Here is a 24,202-nt window from a genome sequence, read left to right on the forward strand (position 1 = left end):
AAGGCACTATGAGCAGGTTACCTGGACAAGACATATTCATTTAAAGAGAGCTATATTGCTGGACATGACAGATTGGGTCCACTTCTTCTGAAGGAAATGGAGGCGCAAGACATCCAGGACGGAATTCAGGGTATGGACACTTATGACGATGTTGTTGAAGAAGATGACATGATCATTATTGAATAAAGGTACATTTTTTTGTTCACATTTACCTGTTTATTAAAATTGCTGTCAATGTTCATTAAAATAAGACCTCCCCTGAAAATAAGCCCTCTGGTGTTTTTCTGTCCAAAAAAAATAATAAGATAGTGTCTTATTATCGGGGAAACATGGGTAGTATGTAGTAGTAGTAGTATATTACATAGTACATATATATATACCGTGTTTCCCCGATAATAAGACCTATCCCAAAAATAAGCCCTCCCCTTACTGTGTAAGATTCCTCTAAAATAAGCCCTACCCCGAAAATAAGCCCTATTGAGATTGCTACTGTAGTGAAGGTGATCCCCTGCGCTACACGCTACATTACGGTACCCTCTGTATGCACCGTCCCCCCCCCCCTCCGGGTGAAACGCACGCCGCGCTCCGAGCTGCATCCAATCAGAGCTGCAGCAGTGAGCGTGTCATCCTGTTCTTCCCCAGTGATTTGCTTGCTGGCGCCATTGATAGCAGTGCCACGGAGGAGAGCTGTTTATTAAAATTGCTGTCAATGTTCATTAAAATAAGCCCTCCCCTGAAAATAAGCCCTCTGGTGTTTTTCTGTCCAAAAAAATTAATAAGACAGTGTCTTATTATCGAGGAAACACGGTAGTAGTAGTAAAGTATAGAGTAAGTAGTAGTAGTAGTAGTATGGCCACTTACTTGTCCATGTTATCCGGGTTTACTTTGGCGTAGTCCCAAATGACTTCCTCCGCTGCAATAAAATACTCCCACTTCTTAATGTAACGCCTCTGATCTCGAGTTAATTTCGTTATCTTCCTGGTCCCTTTTGGGCATTTTTCAATTTTGAGGTATGCTTTCATCCCAGCTGATTCAGGTTATGCAGAGTATAATGAGGAAATTAGGGAGAAGACAGTTAGCTCCACCCAAACACTGAACATTTAAAAGTATATGGGGAAAAATGTATCAGCTATACAGTCAGGGGTCCTAACAGAATAGTCTGAAACTGTTAAGAGTGTTATCCTGGAATGATATAGAGTGGAGGAGCAGGGAATAGGAAGGAAAAAAAGTAAGGGAAATGAGCAGAAAATACTTAGTAAAGATCATTTGCTTGTCCTAGACAGGAGGATTTGACATAATTTCTGTTCCATTAATATCCCATGGTGTAGGTTTGGGAAGGACATTGATAATATACATATCTAGAGAGCTTCCAGATTAGATTAAGTTCAAATTTCTGCCATTTGATGATGGGTTGAAGGACCCGGGGATGTTTACCCTTGTGAACTGATAACTTGAAGGAAGAAGGATGTAACAGCTGTCTTTACTTGAAATACTGCCATAGAAGAGGAATGAAATTGGCTCCTCTTGTCTCCACAGGGCAAAACTGGGAGAAATGCTTGAAGGGGGTAGAGAACCAAATTTGGGCTTAGAGTTAACCAAAATATAATGGGCTATTTCTGGGTTCCCCCTTACTGGAAGTCTTCAATCAAAACTTGGGTGCCCAATCACTAGGTATGTTATAATGGAGATTATTTTTGCAGACTCTCCATACTTTTAGCCACACTTTAAACACTACAGGATAACAATGCATCTTTACCTCTGAGTGTATTCATTACCTTCTTTCACTTTTTCTTTTCTACTCTTTCCCAAGAGAGAGAAGACCTCTGTTTTCTAAAGGTTTTCTCCCCCACCATCCTACTGACTAGAAGTGAGTTAGAGCTCTAAGAACTCAGCAGTAAGATTCTTCTCTCCCAGGCTCTGGCAGGTGGAGGCTGGGAGGAGAGAAAAGCCCCAAGAAATGACTGACTTGTAATAGGATCCATTTCCTTCATTCCAGGGGTCACTCGTGGAATTTCCACAATACAGTGACCTTGACTATACTTGAGTGCCTTAGGCACTTAAGTCATGGGTACCACTGTATGTGCCTTCAGGTGACAGAGGAACTCAATGATGTGAGAAAGGTTTCCTTGCCTTGAAAATGCTTTGGGATGAGAGAAGATATCTTCCACCTTCCCTCCTGGCTCACAGTCATATTCGCTGTGGTTGATGTGGCTCCGATGAGAGGGATGGCCGAGACTTTACGAGAGTTATGTTCCAGGACTTGCCCATTGTAATGAATAGAGAATAGTTCAGGTCCAGAGCTCATTGCAATTAGATGCCAACTAATCTGGTCATAGGCGCAGACTGTTACATCTGAAAGAGAAGGAATAGCTGAAGTCAGAAGAGTTGGTGAGTTCAGTGTGCCATGCCCCCCAAACCAGAGATCACTAAAGAGCCAGACCAGGGGCAGCCAGGTGGCTCAGTAAGAGCACCGGCCCCAGAGTCGGGATGACCTGGGATCGAATCTGGGCTCAGACACTTAGCACCACACCCAGAAATAACTGGCCGTATAACCTTGAGCAAGTTACTTAACCCCAATTGCTTAAAAAAAAAGAGAGAGCCAGACCAGGAGGGGGTCACAGAGGGTCTGGGCTCAGTTCAGCTCCAGGGCAAGCTATTACATTCATGGAACGTTTAAGGGAGGGAGGTCCCAGGGGTTTACGCTTCTCTGCCACTGTGCTGAGGTTAAACCCTGGCCAAACTTTGCAAGGACCTCTGCTGCTTTGGGATTTAGTCCTTAATTGTTTTAATGACAGAAGCAATTGCTGACTCACTCCATCAAGGAACATGGTTGAATTCCCATGATGCTCATCTGAGTGCCTAGGAGCAGGGGAAGAGGGCAGGAGCAGAGTGGATAAATTCATGTGGGATTGCTTTGGTGTGTGTCAATCAACAGTCAGTAAACAAGCATTTATTAAGCTCTTCTTGTGTGCCAGACACTGAGCTAAGTGCTGGGGACAAGAATAAAGGCAAAAATATTCTCTGCTCTCAAGCTGTTCATTGTCTGTTAACATATGTACAAGCAAGGATAAGTAGAAGCCATTTTCAGAGGTTAGGCACTGGTAATGGTGGTGGGCTTGGGGCCAGGCCTCTTACATATGGTAGGATTTGAACTGAGTTTTAAAGGAAGCCAGGGAAACAAAGAGGCAGAGGTAAAAAGGGAGAACATTCCAGGCATGAGAATGGGCTCCATGCCAGCCCAAAGACATGGAATTGAGAGAAAAAGTGTCATGTTTGGGAAACAAACAAAAAAAAAATCAATGTCTTTGGAGTAAAGTACATGGAGGAGAGTAAAATGTGATAACCTGGAAAGGTAGGAAGGAATGAGAGGGTGAAAGGCTTTAAGAGCCAAAGAGAGTTATTTTATACTAGATCCTGGGTGTGATAGGGAGCCACTGGAGTTTAATAGGGGAGTGATGGGATGAGACCTGAGCCTTAGGAAGAATGCTTTTGAAGCTGAATGGAGACATGCTGGAGAGGAGAGAGACTCAAGACAGGGAGACCAACCAGAAGGGTATTGCCATGGTGTAGGCAGATGTGAAAGAGGAAAGATGAGGTATAAAAGGGAGATGTTATCAAGGTAGGAACAACAGGGCTTGGCAACACATTGGAAATATGGGGGGTGGGGAGGGAGGGAGACAGAGACAGAGAGAGACCTTGAGATTAATAGGGAAGTTACGGAGAGGAAAGTGTTTCTGTCCCTGTTTAAAATGTTGAAAATGCAGGTTTTATCCCCCAGACTTCTGGGAAAATGTCTCGATGACCTTTGGAGTTGTTCTCACTAGTTGTTATCAGTTAACCCCAGAATTTTTGTTCCAAAGTCCTAGAACTCTTAGTTTCTGGTTATTTTTATAACCAAATGTTACTGAGAATTAGTCTGTAGGCCATATACTTATTTCTCAGTGAAAAATAAACATTTATTAAGGACTTACTATATGCTAAGCACCACATTAAGTGTTAGGGATACATACAAAAATTGAGAAAATCCTTGTTTTCAGTGATCTTACACTCTTAATTGTAGAAGGTAACACAAAAGAATATTCAACTCTAGAGTATAAAGAAAGACCTGGAAGCTTGAAGAATACAGTCAGGAAGATGACAAGGCCCAGAGGTTCTTAGGTTATAATAGGTAGATAATGATGATGGGGGACTGCATCTATTCATTATGGTGCTCTGTCTCTAACCAGTGTTTCCTATGACTTCCAGGATCAAAGATAAAATCTTCTCATTGGCATTCAAAGCCCTTCATAACCTGTACCCTTTCATTTTTTCAGTCTTATTACAACTTATATTTCCCTTCTCCCACCACATACTTTGGGATCTAGTGACATTGATCTCCTTGCTCTTCCTCAAGTGGGCATTTTCACAGTTGTTTACATATTGTTTCTTCCATTGGACTGGGGTCCTCAAAACTAGAGACTGTCTTTTGCCTTTTTGTATCCCTAGCACTTAGCACACTGCCTAACACATAGTAAGCACTCCATAAATGTTTACTGACGATCCAGTAAAGTGGTATTATAGTCCTTTCTCATAAGTGAACAAACTTGACTTCCCTAAACCTATAGTAAGCTACAAGAGGGAGTCAAGATTGGAGCTCAAACCTTTCATATGGTGTTAATCCTCAGTGTTCAATTAAATTAAATTCAATAAGCATTTATGTCACTTATGACATAACAAATCACTTATGACTACTGTGGGTCGGGCACTATCTTAGGTGTTATGGAAACAAAAATCAAAATGAAAGAGTTCCTGATCTCAGGGAGCTTACATGACACTGAGAGAAACACAGTTAAGTATAAATTCATCATATATTTGTCCAAACCCATGATCTCATTGGTTTAAGGATCTCCTGATAAGCAAATTCCTACTAGCAAAGCAAATTGGCAACTGCCGTGTTGGACTCAGGGAGTAAAATCAGAGTCACAGAACACTGAGTAATATTAATGAGCAAGGAAGAAGTACTTTACAAAATGCCCCCCTTCCGCCTCCTCCCCCAAATCCCAGCACACATGAAATAATCTATGCACATCCAGTGAAGGTTTCATGGTCACAAGGCTAAGTGAAGACACTCCAAGCCGCATCTGACTTGCCAGAGGAACTTGGTCCTAAGGCTTGTGTTTTCTGATTTCTGGAACCGTGTTTGCCAGATCAATGTTTTTTACTTGTTGGTCCAAGGCAAATTTATTAGTCCACAAAAGTTTTGCTACTAAAACTCCTTAATTCTTAAAACCTATAAATCTATAAATTACATATCAATCTCCAAATTTTGCTCTCTCTGGATCTTGGTTTCAACCCTCAAGATGCCAGGAACTTAGGTGTGAGGCTGCAGAAGATAGATTGGTCCTGGGAGAGGCTGTACTAAACCACAGGTGAATGTGGGCTGGGAAGCATCACGCTGAACCACCTTACTTTTCAATATATTTTAATAATAGCATTTTAAGGTTTGCAGAGGGCTTTATATATGTTATCTAATTTGTCCTCATAACAACTCCTTGGGGTAGATGTTCATTATACAGATGAAGAAACTGAGGCCAAGAGAAGTCAAGTTAAATCCCATAGCTAGTAAATTTCTGAAACCGTATTTGAACTCAGGATTTGACTCTGGGCAGCTAGGTGGTACAGCGGATAGAGGGCTGGGCCTAGAGAAAGGAAGACTTCTTTTCCCAAGTTCAAATATGGCCTCAGACACTTACTAGCAAGTTTGCCTCAGTTTCCTCATCTGTAAAATGAACTGGAAAAGAAAATAGCAAACCGCTACAGTATCTTTGCCCAAAAAACTCTGAATGAGGTCATGGAGAGTCAGACATGACTGAAATGACTGAACAAAGAAATCTTTTCTAACTCCAAGGTCGGCACTTAGCCACTTGGTTGTGATATAAAACAGTGACTAATACTAGCTTTCCTAGTGCTTGGCTTAAGAATCTTACACAGCGGGGAGGCTAGGTGGAGCAGTGAATAGAGTACCAGCCCTGGAGTCAGGAGGACCTGAGTTCAAATCCAACCTCAGACACTGAACACTTACTAGCTGTGTGACCTTGGGCAAGTCACTTAACCTCAATTGCCCTGCCCTCCCCCGTCCAAAAAACAACAACAACAACAAAAGAATCCTACATAGTTTAAATCAACTTTAGTTGCAAATAAGACACCCCATAAAAGACTCAGCTCACCCGTTACCTGGCAGTGTTCCATTCACGTAGCCATTGACTGTATACATCAGAGAAGGTGACTGCTGCCAGCTTTTGCTTTCATCAAACACTGCAAACATCAGCACATGTTGCCGGTCAAACATCTTTTGAATCCCATCTTCAGTCAGGCTGCCTATGAGAAGAAAACAAATCCTTCAAAACTTCAAGAGGGAAAAAAAAAATTACTCTAAGACATCTCCTATTATCCATTTCCAGACAGGAAAGATACCAGAAAAGCCAGGTTTCCATTCAGTAGCATTTTCCAAAATGTTAACATGGTGAATGATTTATTTCAAAAACATCCTCTTAATCAGTTAATTGATGGTGCTTGGGAGGTAAGGAACCCAACAGTTTCTGAAGAAATGAAAGTTGGTATCCCATAGATGACAATGGAAAAGGACATGGTGAGTGTTAGCAGGCTGCAACAGATGTCACCTATCATAGGTAGGATCACAGAACTGGGGCTGGAAGAGATCTTAGAAGGCTACTATCAATCCAACATCCTCAATATGAGGAAACTTAGGACAGGGAGTTTAAGAGTCACGCAGATAGCCCCAGAAGTATGATTTAAGCCAAGGTCAAGGATAGAAGTAGCTAAGTGGGCATGTATAGCATATATGTGTGCGCACATGTATATTCATGCATGTACGTGTGTACATATATGTACATGTGTGTGCCCCTGGAATGAACACCCTCCTCATGTTCGCCCTCCTCTTAGAATCATCTCTTTCAAAGGCTCAGGTCAGGAGCCACACTCTGCTGGAAGCAGAATTCTGCTGGCTTCATATTCGTTAGTGTTTTCTCACCTCTCAAATTATCTTGTCGTTACGTATATAGGATTATTGTATGCCCCTGGTAGAATGCAAACTTCTTAACGGCAGGGGCAGTTTCTGGTTCTGTCTTTGTATCCTCAGCCCCTAGCACAGAGCTTAATATATGCTTGTTAAATGAATGAATGCTGAGTTGAGAGCCAGTATATTACGACACAAGAGAATTCCAAGGAATGCATAGAATTGACCAAGATATAATGCTATTGGAGTATTATAAATCTCATTCATAGAAAAACCTTACGAACATATGAAAAGTCGGTAGGACCTTCTGGCTCTTGGGCTCTGCTAGCATAGGAGTCAAGACTTCAGCCTCACCTCCATGCTGTGAGAAGAATCCTGACAAGGGCTCTAGGTGAGAAGCTTATTGTTTGTCCTTTACTCTCGGAGAGGACCATGACATCAGGGAGGTGATGCCATGACATGCAAGTGAATTGGATTTAAGTGAGGGAGGGCTGTGCAAAGTCACCAGCCTCACTCTCTCCTCCAGAGTCATGTGGGTCCAGTGGCCAGACATAGATCAGGACAACTGGAGATGGCCCTGGATGCAGTGGGAGACCTTGGTCTTTTTAAACTAAGGTCTTTGACAGATCTCAGTTTGACCTGTGAGAAGCTTATGTAAATGTTAAGTTACTTGTGCTATATTCTGCAAAGTGAATTTCAGATAGTGCCTTAGTCAAATATAGAAACTGCATGTCTGTATGTCAACAGATTTAGCTTCTCTGGAAGGAAGAATGCATATAAGTTTCTTTTTCTTGCAAATGAAATTATCACAAGCCCTTCAAATAGACCAGACTTCTTTCAAGCAGCACTCAATCCACTACCCACCTAGATGCCTCAATATACCCTTATCCTTCAGGTGGCTTTTTGGGGGGGAAGGGGGGCGTCCTTGTTTTTAGGGATTCAGGAGAAGGAAAAAAGATCCAGAGGGGAACCCCAAATACTTGAGTCTCAGATATTTCCTCCTCATGCCTAGCCGTGGTACAGTTCTCAATTCTTTATGGTCACCCCATAAAGGGAGTACTGAAATGATAGGAAAACTGCTGCTACTCAATCTTATGTTCCCCTGCTCTCATTTATCCTTCCCTTACCTTTCTTACAGATGAGCAAAGGTCCAACAAGGCCAGAGTTGAAATCCAGTACTAAGTTATCATAGGAGTAATAGATGTGTGTGAGGCAAGGAGGGTCATCATCTGTGGGTCCACTGTCTTCAGTGATCAGCCATGTGTAGGTATATTCCTGACCCGGAAGTACAGCATCATCCATCTTTTCCACAGGGGATGTTTGGTCTGTGTAAGAGGCACCTGGAGATGCAGACAAACTGATGAGGTCTTTCTTAGATGGGCTTAATGACTTGGAAGGAAGGTATGGTGAAGTGGAAAGAAGACTTGGTGTCTAGTTTCAGCTCTGACACTAGTGACCGTAGGCAAGTCTAACCTCTTTGTGTCTCTCAGCATCAGTTTCCCCATTTATGAAGCTGAGATAAACATAGAGTATGAAAGCTGGAAGAACCCTTAGAGATCACCTTTATAGCACTTGCAAAGATTTTCCCATAATTCAATTAAGGGAACACTTAATATGTGCACACTCTGAGTAAGACACTGTGCTAGAGACTGGAAATGCCACCTTCCCTGACCTAAAGGAACTTGCAATCTAATATGGAGCCTGTTCTTCTGATTGATGAGGCTATGACTGGCCAGCATTGTAAGCTTACAAACCACACTCACCTCCCTCCCAGTTCAACTTAACCACCAGATTGTTCTACCTCCTCACCAACAACTTTACCCACTGCTGAACCCTGGGACTTGCTCTTCTCTTTGGTTAGTTCCTGGCTGAGATCTCCATCCCATGAGGGCACCCTCCTCCTCCTGTTTACCACCCCCTTGCCAACTCTCTTTTCTATTTCATCTTCCTCTACTAGAATGCAAAGAGTAGTGGCCCATCTTGTATTATTGTTTTTGCACTGGCATCACTGAATATGCCACCTGGCATGCAGTATGGGCTTAATAAAGTCTCTTTACACTATGGAGAAGAGACGAGTTTGTGACCAAACAAGATAGAGATGATGACAAGAAGTAAAATAGATTATTTTCATCACATGAAATTAAAAAAAAATAAAATTTTTGCATGAACAAAACAGACGCAGCCAAAAGGAAAATAGAAAACTGAGGAAAAAAAACATTTACAACAAGTTTCTCTGATAAAGGACTAGTTTCTCAAGGATATAGGGAACTGAGCCAAACTTATTTTTTTTAAATGAGCCATGCCTCAGTTGATAAATGGTCAAAGGATATGAAGGCAGTTTCCAGAAGAAGAAATCAAAGCTATCAGTAGTTATATGAAAAATGCTCTAAATCATTATTGATTAGAGAAATACAACTTGAAACAACTGTGAGATGCTGTCTCACACCTATCAGATCAGCTAATGTGATAGAAAAGGAAAATAACAAATGCTGACAGGGATATGGAAAAGTTGGGATGCTAAAAATTGAGACACTGAGCTCTTAGAGCTGAACTGGTCCAGCCATTCTGGAGAAGAATTTGAAGCTGTGTCCAAAGGACTATATAACTATGCATACCCTCTGACCCAGTAATGCCACAACTAGGTCTATATCCCAAAGAGATCAGAGAAAAGGGAGAAGGACCTATTTGTACAAAAATATTTATAGCAGTTTTTCTGCGATGGCCAAGTTTTAGAAATTGAACGGATGCACATCAATCGGGGAATGGCTGAACAAGTTATGGTATATAATTTTGGTGCAATACTATTGTGCTATAAGAAATGACAAGCAGGATGGTTTCAGGTAAACCTGGGAAGACTTATGTGAACTGAAGCAGAGTGAAGTGAGCAGACCCAGGAGAACATTGTACACAGTAACAACAATATTGTAAGGATGATCAATTATGAAAGACTTAGTTATTCTGATCAAGACAATGAGCCAAGGCAATTCTGATTGATTTAGGATGGAAAATACTATCCACCTGCAGAGAGAGAACTGATGAAATCTGAATGCAGACTGAAATGTACTTTCAAAAGCTTTATTTTTCTTGTTTTTATTTGTCTGTTTTCTTTTGCAACATAGCTAAGATGGAAGTATGCTTTACATGACTTCACACGCATAATTGAAATCAAATTGTTTGCCTTCTCAAAGATGGATGGAGATAATTTGGAATTCAAATTTTTTAATGTTAAAATATTTTCATGTTAATTGGTAAATATTTAAAAGAGATAAAATATATCAAAAAGGAAAAAAAGTTGCTTTATCAAATGTATGTGCAAATAAACATATAGCATAGAATGTGATAAGTGCAACTTCAGAAAGAATGTTCGATAAAATGTCAGTTAAGATGGATCCATGAAGGGGGTTAGTATCTGAGCTTGTTCTTGAAGGAAGGGAAGGATTTCAAAATGCAACAATGAACAGGGAATGCATTCTAGCTAGAACTAGAAGAACAGTATCTATGATGACAATAACTGATAAAAATGAAAAGAACATAAAAAGGAATTCTGAGTAATTGAAATAATCAATCATGGTCCAAAAATATATGTAATAAAAACATAAGTTCTTCCTCTCAATAGCATAGTCAGAAACTACTGGGACAGAATGTTGTATACATTGCTGGACTCGGTCACTATATCCATTGTTTTTGCTTAGCTGTTTTCTCTTTGTTACAAAGGAAGGTTCAGTTTTCTGTGAGGGTGGGATAGGAGAGAGCTATATCTGGAAATGACAGTGATAAACAGTGTTGTAAAGGGGAAAGTGAAATGGGCTTTGCAGTTAGAGATCTAGGTTCAAGACTCATCTTTGCTACTTTGCTGTTTCCATGACTTTAACCTCCCTGGGCCTCAGTTTTCTCACCTGTAAGATTGGGGGAGGGGAGAGTTGAGCTAGATGTCCCCTGAACTGTCTTCCCTCTCTTCATCTATAATGTTATGATTAGTTGAATGTATCAATAAAACATTAGTAACAATATTATAAATACTATTTTAAAGAATGTGTCAGAGTTAAGATTCATTCTCTAGCTCTGATAAATAATCCAGGGGTCTTTCCACTAGATCCCATTCCCTCTAAAATGTGTAGGAATGGAAGGTCTATGGAATACATTTTTTAAATTACCAAGGGCTTAGAAAATATTAAATATTTTAATGACTTCCTATGAATCACAAAGCTGTTGTTATCTGAAAAGAAGAATTAAGGAAGAGAGATGGTCGGAGTGCCCTCTGATAAGCAGTAAGCACTCCCTCTGAAAACTTACACAACTCAGCTGGAAAGGAGCAAACAGGGCCTGATAAGAAATGTCAGCTTCCTTGGGTCAGGCCCTGTTCCTTTTTTAGAACTTGAAGGTCCACCACTGGACTGCACTTATCTTGAACAAAGCTTAATAAAATTCCTGAGCTGCCCGCCCCAGACTCTTTGCCTTCAGGCCACTCCATGTAAAATGATCATAGCAGACTTTACTCTGCTCCCCTGTTACCCCAGTTTAAGATTTACTGAAGATTCTAGAGAAGAAAAGTGGGGAGATCTCCCTTTGCTTGGGAGGATGCTTTCCCGATCTCTGACTGTTAAGGCTCCCTTCCTTCTCCCCAAACTAGTCTGTATACGCTGTTTGCCTCTTGTAGACCCTCAATAGAATGCATATTAATAACAACAACAGCAATAAATAGCACTTTAACATCTGCTAAGAGTTTTTCATTTGATTATTTGAGGTAGAAGCTCTTATTATTCCACTTTTACATCTATAACGAAACTGAGATCATGCTGCTAGTAGCAGCCTGACAGGATTATGAATTAATCTATTCTTGACTTCAAGTTTCAGCACTCCATTTATTACTCCAAAGGCAGAGATTTATTTTTTTATTGTGGTAGGGGGTGGAAAGAGGTATAATTTTTGTACTCCCAGTGCCTGAACATTAACATGGAGTGTTGGATATAGGGCCATCCTCTGAGTCAGTATGACCTGGGTTCCAAGTCAGCCTCTGAAACATATTGATTATATGACCCTGGTCAAAGTGATTGACATCTCAATGTTCCGAGTAACTTTCCAAGACCATAATTTGCAGACCAATTGCACTGATTGTTTCTTCACTGGGAGGTTTCTTCTTGCCAGGATAAAATCACAGGTCTGGATCTGGTATTTCATTGGTATAAGGAATGCTCAGTGAGGAAATTCATTTGCATACAGAAGGTGCTTAGCAATAATTGTTGGGAGGGGATTGATGCCAAAAGCAGGTTCACATTTATAAAACCTGAAACAGATTGCAGATTTAACTGGATAGCATCACATCTTGTGATAATGCAAATGCGTACTTGGGCTAATTTTTTTCCTCCTTGCCTTTTTCACAGTTAATCCCCATCTCTTTGCTTTTGTGTTTAACCAGCTGAGAAATGTTTCATGAGGATTAATGAATTCTCTCAAGAAGCACCATCCAATGGAAAAAAAAAAAAACATTGGTCTAGAAATCAAATTCTAGATTAGAATCTTGGCTCTGCAGACAGATAGGCAAGTGAATTTAGGCAGATGTCTCATCTTGAATGCCCATTTTCCCCATGGATAATAATACTTGTACCATCCAATTCCCAGAATTGTGTGATAGAATATATGTAAAGTGATTTGTGGTTGAAAGGCACAACATAGTAACGGCAGCTGTGGTTATTATCTTGGGGGAGATCAAAAGGGGGGCTTTATCTTCATTTTATGGTTGGATGAGTCAGTTTTACCCAAGTTCAGCAAACAAATCAGTGATCAATGGGCTAAAAAAAACCCCCAACAACCTCGTTTAGGAATGTAGCCTTTTAGTCCCTTCTGTGGCTTTTATTAGATCACTATTAGATTTTTTTTCCCTTGGGCTACTGCTTTCACTTTGCATTTTTTTTTAGATGAGCAGCAAACTTAATAAACAAGCAGGGACAATTCAATAGCCATGATAAGAAAAACAAGGGTGAAAAAGCATCTGATGTTGCCATATCTGTTCACAGTGAAGAGAAGCTGTACATATGAATTGTAATGTCCTATATACACAATGCATGTGGCTATCCATATGTGTGTCTGCATCGTGCATATATCTGTGTGTGTGTGCATGTACGCATACGTGTGTATATTGTATTCAAGAAGGTTGAAATCCTGATTCAGGCACCTACTAGATGTGTGACTGTGGGCAAGTCTGTCAACCCTAATCTCTTAAAACTTAGGCTCTCTGGTATCATAGTAATTTATGACAATATCCCTCTGTTTTAACTTGACTGTATTTTATGTCTCCACGATAACTTTGAAAGGAGTGGGACTTGTTCTCACCAAATTCGTTATGCTACTAAAACATGACTTATATGTTCCTTTGTCATCTTGAAATAATAGCAGAGGGTGGAAGTTCTCAAATGAGCAAATGTCTGCACGCCGTGAGTAAGGTCTCTTATTCACACAACTACCAGTTAGAAAGATGGACAATTTTTGGTAATTGCTGATCTAATTTTTTTTCCAGTGTTTTATTCATTTAAGACTTTGCAATTGGATCTCAATGAAGAATAATCCCATTTCTAAAGCAGCAGAATCTTGGATTTTACATTCTAAGTATAGGCAGATTTGGGTGGTGTGTGGATGGGCACTATTAAGTAGGCACTTAGTAAATATTGCTTTATTAAAGGGGATTGATATATGAAAGGAACTTTTAGATTTATGACACTTTGATTTAACTTTGGCTTTATAATCTCTAGGAGGTGCTGTGGATAGTGTTGGGACTGGAGTTAGGAAGACTCATCTTCATGAGTTCAAATCCAGCCTCAGGCACTTGCTATCTGTGTGACCCTGGGCAAGTCACTTAACCCTGTTGTTTGCCTCAGTTTCCTCATCTGTAAAATGAACTGGAGAAGAAAATGGCAAGCCAATCCAGTATCTTTGCCAAGAAAACCCCAAACAAAGTCATGAAGAAATCAGACTCAACTGAAACTACCAAAAAAAACCCAATAGAAAATGAATTCTCCAAATTAAAAACAAAAAGCTGTGACCTTCAAGATAAGAAAGAATTTCATTGTCTTTAAAACACAAAAGTCTCATGTGCTAATCCTTACACAGATGGAAGCTTGCTGGAACGATAATCCTTGATTTTATATTTATTTGATTCTTTGACTTGCTACATAGCTCCACACTCTGCTTCGTAATCTGTTTACTCTTGTCATGATGTGCCTTCCAAAGTTGCCAAAGTATACTTAAGATTCATATTTGTGGGGGAAATGGCATGAACAAATTTTGTGTGAGGATACACATAAAAAATATTTTCTTTCTGGAAAGTTTGACTGTGCAAACTGTACCGCTTCTCCCTAAACTCTTTTCCTCTTCAAAAATCTATTTGTTGGCCCAAAGACCATTCAAAGTTTCAGAAATTGTGTCAGTTATGGCACTGAATATTTTGAAAAAAGCAGAGGGCAGCTGGGTGATGCAAGTGGATTGACCTGACCTGGAGTCAGAGAGACTTGAGTTCAAATTCATCCTCAGACACTGACTAGCTGTTTGACCCTGGGCAAGTCACTTAACCCTTTTTGCCTCAATTCTTCATCTGTAAAACGAACTGAAGGTGAAGGAAATGGCAAACCACTCCAGTATCTTTTCCAAGAAAACCCCAAAGGGAGCCACGAAAAATTGGACACAACTGAAACAACTGTACAACTTTACAGCACCCACTTGATTAGGCATCATGATGTAGTATGAATCATCATAGCTTACACTTAATAGTGCTCTAAGGTTTGCAAAGTGTGCTTTTTATACACTATCTCCTTTGATCTTCGCAACAACTGTTTGAGGTAGGGGCTATTGTTATCAACAGATCAAGAAACTGCGTTTTTAATAGAGGTTAAATGACTTGCCCAGGGTCACTCGGCTAGTTACTGAGAGAGGATTCAAAACCCAGATGTCGGTGACTTACATCCAGAGGCTCCATAGTCTAAACCAACACAGGGTCAGTCCAAATGGCTTTTGGATGAAGAGTTTACATTTCGTAGATTTATAGCCTTTTGTTGTTGTTGTTCGTTCCTGTCGCATTTTTTTTTTTGGCGGGAGGAAGGCAAGACAGTTAAGGTTAAGTGACTTGCCTAAGGTCACACAGCTAGTACATGCGTCAAGTGTCTGAGGTGGGATTTGAACTCAGGTCCTCCTGACTCTAGGGCTGGTGCTCTATTCCCTGTGCCACCTAGCCACCCTATTTCCCATTCTGTGTGACCCTGTGGACCAGAGCATGCCAGACTCTTCTATCCTCCACTATCTTTTGAAGTGTAGGTACATGTTCATTGCTTCCATAAAATTTAACTTCCTGCTCTTTCCATATACTCAGGCAGTATCTGCATGATGCCAAAAGCTTCAGATTAACAAGCAAAAACATACATACATACACATTCATATATATATATAATATGTGTACATATATGTATGTGTGTGTGTATATATATTTATGTTCAGACATTTAGGCATCAGATAGGAAGATACATTGGACAATATCATGGCCATCAATTTGTCCTAAAAAATTGACTTGCTCTTCATGTTACAAATCTAGATGCTGAAATCAAAAGAAGGAAGCATAAGTGAAAAAGAGTAAGTCCATTGGGAGAGAGAAAGGATGGGGCTGAGCTCTCTTTCACCTTTATTGAATAATGGATTCATAGAGTTTAAAGGGCCATCGTTCAGTCCCTACCTGAAAGAGTAACCACTTCTGGAATATCGTAATAAAAACTTATCAAGAAGTCTCTAACTGAAGAGGTCTAATGAGGGGAATCCCCCTACTTTACAAGGAGGCTATCTCCTTGTAATTTGTATGGTTCTGAAAGGAACTTTTGCTTCCCCTGAGAAAAAAATCTGTATTTACCCTCTTCTCCCCATCTCCCTCCCGAGATTCCTGTTGGTTTGTGCTTAGCACTATGCCCATAGCACCTATCTCCCAGGGTTGTTGTGAGGATCAAGTGAGAAAATATTTGTACAGTGCTTAGCACAATGCCTGGCATGTATTAGGTGCTGTATAAATGTTTATCTTCTTTCACTTCCCCTTTCCCGATGAGTTAGAGAGAGTCCAGAGAATGGCAACCAGGATTATAGATGAGGAAATTGTAAAATAAAAGACTCAAACTAAGACAAGCTTTAAAATCCCTTCCAACTCAAAATCTTGCCAATCAGTCAGACAACCCAATTAAAAAGGCCCATGGAATCTTAGTCTGCATTAAGAAAGAAACAGCATCCAAAATGAGGGAGATGATTGTTCCGTTATTCTCTGCCTTCATTGGGCCACACGTAAGCTGTCCTGTTCGATTGTGGGTGCCACATTCTCAGAAGAATATTGGCCAACTAGAGCATGGCCAAAGGAGATCCACCAGGATCATGTCCTGTGAGTGTCAGCTGAAGGAAATAAGGATGTCTAACCAGGAGAGAAGACTCGGGGACAATATGCTAGCCTGATAGCTGTCTTTAAGTTGATGTTTTGAAAGGCTGTCATCTAGAAAAAGGATAAGACTTGTTTTGCAAGGCCCCAAAAAGGAGAACTAGAAACCATGAGTGGAAGTTACAAAAGGAGATAATATTTGTAAAGTGTTTTGTGAACCTTAAAGCACTATGGAAATGCTAGCTAGTTTTACAGAAAAGCAGATTTCACCTCCACATAACTAGGTGAAACTCTGTATAACAATTAGAATTATCCAAAACAGAATGGGTACCTCAGGAGACAGTAAAATCCTAGGATACTCAAACTAAGAACTAAAAATCTTTTAAGATTATCTAATCTAAAGTTTGAATTTTACAAATGAGGAAACTGAAGCCTAGAAAACTTAAATGACTTGCTTAGGTCTTCCAAAGCAAACTGTGAGATCGGCTTGGCTGGGGAGGTGAGGGAGTTAGCGAGGTCCCCACCCTTTGGGATATGGCCTTACTTCGTGGTATGGCCACACAGGGGAAGGGGATGCTTCCACTGATCCATCCTACTGCTCCACCCACTCCAGAAGCTTCGCTGAATCTGGCTTACCAATGACTCCATCCCCTAGGTATACACACTTCATCTTTCTCTGCCATGAAATCAGAACCATAGGATTCCTTCGTGGTCAGGTCCTTCAAGGTCAGATGCTGCTGCCACTGCACTAACTAGTCAAGGGCTTCTCCCGATTATCACAACCTGGCACAATCCTGACCCTTGGCTCCAAACTCATAGTTTCAGTCCTTTCTAGGATAAGAAGAAAATTCTACATGTATAGGACTATACCTTCCAGTATTCATGTAGATTCAGAGCCTAAATACCAAGTTAACCTGTGAAACTCCAGATATGATTCTGTTATTTGGTGACCATTTTTAAGGAATGGGATGCCATGTCCTGATTTGGATATCTGTCCTTCCAATGGTTTTAAACTGAAACATTCCCGTGATAGGAAAAACAGCTTTAAAGAAAAACATCCTGCTGATGCCCACTAGCGGGCAAGTAAAATTCTTAAATGTTTTGTGTTAATATGCTGTGTAGGTGAGATAAACAATGTGACTTCCATGTTATACTAAAAACTGGAATGTATAGCACTGGACCATAATCTCTCAAAGTTACCTATATCTTGAACGTGCACCCTGTGTGTTCTGGGTTGAGATACAGAGGGATGAAGACAAGATAGCAATGTAAGCATGGACAATTCATGCTATGTGGAGGTGGAGTATTCTGTTTAATAATTTCTAGATGGGGCTATGTTCTATTAGGAATAAAGAGTAAAAAAAAAGGGCAATGACCCCCAGTTCATTTACTAAGCAAAGAGCATGACCAGTATTCAAAATGCAACACACATATCTTCCTATATTTAAAACAGTGTTCTTGTAATGAAATACCCGTTCTCTTGGTTGTTGGTAAATATTATATACTGTTACTACTGAGAACATGATAGATGTGTGATATTGCAGAATAGTTGAGTGATAGAATGCCATTATTCAATGAAGTCTAAGAAGCATGAGGAATAGAAAGAAATCTAGAAAGATCTTAATCTGTAAAATAGGGACAATCCTAGCACCTACCTCCCAGATCGCTTGTTCTGAGGATCATATGAGAGAATATTTGTAAAATTCTTTGCAAATCTTAAAGTGACATATAAATGCCAGCTATTTTATTATTAACATGATTATTATTTACAATATTTATTAACATTCTTGATCTTAAATATTAATAACAAATTTATGTATAATGAATAATAAATCAACTCCTTTATTAACAATTAATGTTAATGATTGATATTATTTATGATAATATTAAATAGTAATAATAATTAGATAATTCAAAGGAAAGGAAGTAAAACCAGAAGAACAGAGAAAACATGATCATACTGAAAGAAAATAGAATGGCTCTGAATGGACGAAGAAATCAGATGGAAATTTACCAGGAGCAGTTGAGAAGCTGTAACATTTTACAGATTGGATCTCAGATTTTCAGATTTGTACATAATCTCAGCAGACAGTGAGAATCCTCTCTGCTTCCACTGGAAAAGAAGAGCTAATAAGTGGTCATCTGGGCTTTGCCTCAGAATCTCCAATGAAGGGAAACCGGCTGCCTCAGCAGCCTATTTGACTTTTGCACAACTCAAATCATTAGGAAAACTTTGCCTCACATCAAGCCCTTCTCAAAAAAAACTTTTTTAAAAAGTCAGCCTAGTATGAAACCCTGATGGCTCTTTCTAGATAATAAATGCTTGTTCAATTGAACTGAATCATTTTGGCACATTGTAGGTACTTAATAAATGTTCCTTGACAGATTGAAACTCCCTACCCTTCCAGAAGTATTTTACATTGTTCCCCTTCTGACTCTCTGAATTCTAGTAAAACTGGTCTACATGGTGTTTTCTTTTCTTTTTTTTTTTTTAAAGCAATTGGGGTTAAGTAACTTGCTCAAGGTTACACGGCCAGTTATTTCTGGGTGTGGTGCTGAGTGTCTGAGTCTGGGATTCGATCTCCAGGTCTTCTCAACACTGGAGCCGGTGCTCTTACTTGCTGTGCTACCTGGCCGCCCCTACATGGTGTTTTCTTAATAGCTGTTTCCTAACCCTCCCTTTAATCATACATTCTACACTTTGCCAAGGAATCAAAGTCAAGCTCACTGGACAATAGTTTGCAAATGTTATGGAAAAAAAACCAAACAGAACATTTTTCCCTTCTCCAGCTCTGCATCACTTTCCACATGCTCCATATTTTATAGATCATGGACAGTGGCTTAGCAGTTACACCTGCCAAGCTTTTTTTTCAGTATTCTTTGTGGCTTGAATTCACTAAAGGCAGCATCCTTTCTTCCTTCTTATTTTGGGTTTCCATTCCCTATTAACTAGTTCTTACTTATTGACAAAAATCAGTTCCATCCAAAATAGAATTTCCTTTGTTGTTTCCTCCATCTTTCCATTCAGTCCCTGTCCTCAGGGAGTGTAGTAAGTGCCTAATAAATACTTATTGAATTTATGACTTCCAGGGGAATCAACATGTAAACAGATAAGTAAACACAAAATAATTTGAAGGAAGAAAGAACATTAACAACCTGGGGCTGGGGGGTGTTTAAGGCTTCTGTAGAAGATACATTGACCTGAGTCTTGATGAAAGGTAAGCCTTCCAATAACTAGAGCCAGGAAGGGAGCCCATTCAAAGAATGCAAGTCAATCTAGCAAAGGCAGGGAGGCAGGAGAAGGAATATGAGTTAAGAAAAAAAAACAACAAAGTAGACCAGTTTGGCTAGAATGGAGAGAGCCAGAAGGGGAATAATATAAAATAAACCTAGAAAGGTAGGCAGTTTGGAGCCAAATTATGGAGGCTTTAAATGCCATGCTGAATTATTTCTGTTTTATCCTAGGAGCAGTAGGGACCCACTGTAGTTTCTTTTTTTAAATTATTTTTCCAAATTACATGTTAAAACAGTTTTTTAACTTTTTTTTTGTTTTGAGTTCCAAATTCTCTCTCTCCCTCCTCATTGCCCTTAGCCCTCCTTGAGATGGTACACAATCCAATATTGTTTATACATGTACAATCATGTAAAACATTTTCATATTAATCATTTTGTACAAGATTCAAGTAAAAAAATAATGAAAGTGAAAAATAGCACTCTTCAGTATATATTCAGACAGTATCACATCTTTCTCTAGAGGCAGATAGCATACTTCATCATAAATCTTTTGGGATTTTCTTGGATCATTGTATTGCTGAGAACAGCTAAGTTATTTACAATTCTTTATCATACAATATTGCTGTCACTGTGTTCTGTCACTGTGGTTCTGCTCACTTCATTTTGCATCACTTCATGTAAGTCTTTTCAGGTTTTTCTGAAATCATCCTGCTTGTGATTTCTCATAGCACAATAATGTTCTATCACAATCATATACAGCTTGCTTAGCCATTCCCCAGTTGATGGATATCCTTTTAGATTCCAATTTTTAACCACCACAAAAGAGCCAATATAAACATTTTTGCACAACCACTGTTGATTCTTAAGTCAAGTGATGTCATTACCAGACTTGTATTTTAGAAAGATTATTTTGGAAGCTGTGATGGAAAATGAATTGTAGAGGAGAAAGAAGAGTCAGGGAGGCCAATTAGGAAGCTATTGAAATAGAGAGGTGATAAGGTCCTGGACCTTAAACAAGTGGTAAACAAGTAAGCAGAAGGAAAGAAATGCATGTGAGAGGTGTTGTGAAAATATAATTGATAAGACTGGGCACTCAATTAAATATGACAATTGAGGAAGAATGAGAAGATAATGATGATTACAAATTTGCTAACCTTACTGATTGGATGGATAGCAGTTGTTCCAAAGGAAAGAAGAAAACTTAGAGGAATCTTGATGGGTTTAGTGGGAGAATGGAATGATTTCTGCTTTGGGCATATTGAGTTTTATATTCCTGTAGGCCTGCTAGGTAGAGATATCAAGAAGTTGGTTAGGATACTATAACTCAAGAGAAAGATTAAAGTTGGATAGATAGATTTGGGGGTCAGGTATTAGAGATGGTAATTGAACCAATGGAAGCTGATGAAATCATCAAGAGAGAAGATATTATTATTAGAGAAGAGGACCTGGGGCTATCTGGCCCTTATGGTGATACCCTCAGTTAAGTGGGAAAGACGAGGATGAATCATTCAAGCAATCTAAAAATTTCTGTCAGCTCTTGTTCTGGAAATAAATATCTGGACAGATGAAATCCATAATCATTACAGAAAAAAAGACATAAGGAGGGGCTGGTACTTTAAGAACTCTGGGATTTAGGTTTTTCAGAAAAAAATGAAGGAAAACTTTAGGTAGGAATCATAGGATGAGTCTGGGTTGGAGACATTTTTTTTTTGAAAATTATATTCCCTCATATAGTCTAGATGTTGGTCCCTCCTTGAGTTGGTGAAATAGGTACCATCCTTGGCTCTCAAGGATACAGGAAAATTCACAGCTGGAGTTTTGTTTCTTTGCCTCCATCAAGGAAAGCATGGTGAGACTATGACCCTTCTTAAGATGGAATTACCTTGGAGAGAGTTAATGCATTAAGATTAGCAGTCATTCACATTATAAAGTCAGATTCCAGTCAAGTAAACTAGAATTTCTTAAGTGCCTGACCCTGGGCAAGTCACTTATTCTGTTTGCCTCAGTTTCCTCATTTGTAAAATAAGCTGGAGAAGAAAAAGGCAAATCACTCCAGTATCTTTGCCAAGAAAACCCCCCAATACGGTGTCACAGAGAGTTGGATGTGACTGAAAAACAACTTAACAACAACTATGTATCATGTAACTAAATGTTGGGAATACAAAAAAAGCCCTCTTCTCTCCCCCAAAACTACAGTTCCTGTTCTTAGATAACTCATAGTCTAATGGGGACAACAACATGCAAACAATTATGCCCAAACAAAAGAAATGGGATGACTTGGAGAGAGTCTCAGAGGGAAGGCACTAAGATTAAGGAGGACTGGCAGACTTCTTTGCAGAAGCTGGATTTCAGCTGAGATTTGATGGAAGCCAGAGAAGCTTGGATGAGGAGAGAATAGGAGGTTACTATGTCAGGAAACTGCAGGTGTGGAAAGTGGAAAGCCAAAGAAGAAAACAGGAATACTGACAGTCCCAAACGTTCTGGAGATATCAGTCCAGAATGTTCACAATTCTAGAGTATTCTCATCACATTATTGAATAAGATGCCTTTGCTGACAAAATTTTTTTCCCATTGTTTTCACAGCATAATTGTTCACTTTTGACATTGACCCACCTGGGGGAAAAGCATCTCTAACAGACTGATGATTGTGCTCTAAAGTGTTTAATATGGATAGAAAACTGCAATACACTGTCTTTTGTGCTAGGAAATATTGAATTCTCCTTACCTTCAGACAGCTTATTGTATTTGATTCCTTGTGGATGGATGGTTAAGGGTTTCTTAGCCATATTTTTAAAGTGAACCTTCAAAGTGTCTCCAACTTCAGCAAAAAGAGTAGGTCCAAGAAGTCCTATGACAAATAAGAAGGTAAAATGTAAATGTGTTCAGGACTGCCAGACACAAGCCCTAATAGGAACTGCTGTCCTGGCTCTGTTTACCTTTGTTTCAGAACACTTCACCAGCACTGCCTAGCCTGAGTTAAAAAGAACTAAGTGGTAAGGGGAATAGAGTGTGGGATTTGGAGTCAGAGAGATGAGTTCAAATCCTGCCTCAGACACCTACTAACTGTGACACTAGGGCAAGTCACCCTCTTTTTGCCTCCACTATCTCTTCTGCAAAATGAGCATAATGAAAATAACAGCACCCGCCTCACAAGGGTGTTGTGAGGACCATTTGAGATCACACACATAAGGTTCTTTGCAAACCTTAAAGCCTATGTAAATACCTTCTTGTTGTTCAGCTGGTTTTCAGTCCTGTCCAACTTTTCGTGACCCCATGTGGGATTTTCTTGGCAAAGATATTGGAGTGGTTTGTCATTTACCTTTCTAACTCATTTTACAGTTGAGGAAATTGAGGCAAACAGGGTGAAGTGACTTGCCCAGGGTCACATGGATAGTAAGTATCTGAGACTGTATTTTGAACTCAGGAAGATAAGTCTTCCTGACTTTAGGCTGGGCACTTTATCTACTGCGTCACCTAGATGCCTTTCTATAAATGCTATTAGTATTATTAATAGGAAAGCAGAGAATTTGGCCTGGGATACACAGGCTGGAAAATAGCATTAGGAGCATACCCATACATGGCCCATTCTTACCATTATCTGTATCGCCCCCCCCCACCTCATCCCCCAATACTGCCCTTTTTTGACTCAGAAAAATTCTCTATCTGGTCATTTTTTATCTATAAAATGAATTCCAGAAGTGTTTTCCATAGAAAATACTTTTGAGGGTTTAAAAAAAAGGCAATTGGAAAATGCTCCCCACTTCTGAGTAGCTGATTGGTTTTTGTATGAAGGCAAGAAGTGAAAAATCTGCCTTTTGCTGACTATTTGTCGGCAAAAATTTTCAGACTGTGATCCATAGAACGAGGAGACTTTGGAGATTTTTTTTCCAGATGAGGAAACTGATGTCTAGAGAGGTCACAAAAGTCACACAGCTAATTAATGGTACATCATGGGATCATAAGAGGCCTTGGTGATCCTCTAGCCCAACATTCCCACCCATTTTGCAGATGAAGATACTGAGGTCTTGGAATGACTGAATGATTTGCCTAAGGTCATAAAGGTAGCAAATGAAAGTCAGGATTTAAACTCATGACCCTTGATTACAAATCTAACACTTTCTTTACTCCATCAGGAACTCAGATGTAGTTCTTCTGACTCTTAGTCCAATGTTCTTTACTTATGCCCCAGCCCCATTCATAAATCAAAAGCAGCAAGCTTTTATTGAGTGCTTACTATGTATCAGGCACGATGTTAAGTATGCACTTGAGGTACAAAGAAAAGGGAAAGGTAAAAACAGTATCTTCCCCCAGGGAGTTCACAATCTAATGGGGTGTACAACATGCAAACCACTATGTACAAACAAGACATGTACAGGAAAGCTTGGAAACAATCTCAGAGACAAGGCACTAGCATTAAGGGAGATTGGGAATAACTCTGGAATACCTAACAACTTTACTATATGTGTTTTAAAGTGAAGCCAACAACTTTTAAAATTTAAAGGCATGGTCTTATTAAGAAAAGAAAAGAAAAAAAAGGAAAAGGAAAGGAAAGGGGAGGGGAG

General features: G+C 39.6%; 1 protein-coding gene across 1 annotated transcript in view; it reads right to left on the bottom strand.

Moving 5' to 3' along the window:
- Window positions 1–24,202, bottom strand: part of F5 (coagulation factor V) — an 85,872-nt gene that overhangs the window by 54,252 nt on the left and 7,418 nt on the right. Inside the window, exons 3-7 of the mRNA XM_069094740.1 lie at window positions 22,366–22,488; window positions 8,143–8,355; window positions 6,214–6,357; window positions 2,131–2,352; window positions 862–1,027 (exon numbers count right to left, since the gene is read on the bottom strand). Of these exons, the coding sequence (XP_068950841.1) occupies window positions 862–1,027; window positions 2,131–2,352; window positions 6,214–6,357; window positions 8,143–8,355; window positions 22,366–22,488 (868 nt within the window). The remainder of the gene's footprint in view (window positions 1–861; window positions 1,028–2,130; window positions 2,353–6,213; window positions 6,358–8,142; window positions 8,356–22,365; window positions 22,489–24,202) is intronic.

Source organism: Petaurus breviceps, unplaced genomic scaffold, assembly GCF_028583685.1.
Source record: "Petaurus breviceps papuanus isolate PSGF00001 unplaced genomic scaffold, PetGlider_PUasm1.0 220, whole genome shotgun sequence".
In the NCBI taxonomy this organism is placed as follows: Eukaryota; Metazoa; Chordata; class Mammalia; order Diprotodontia; family Petauridae; genus Petaurus; species Petaurus breviceps.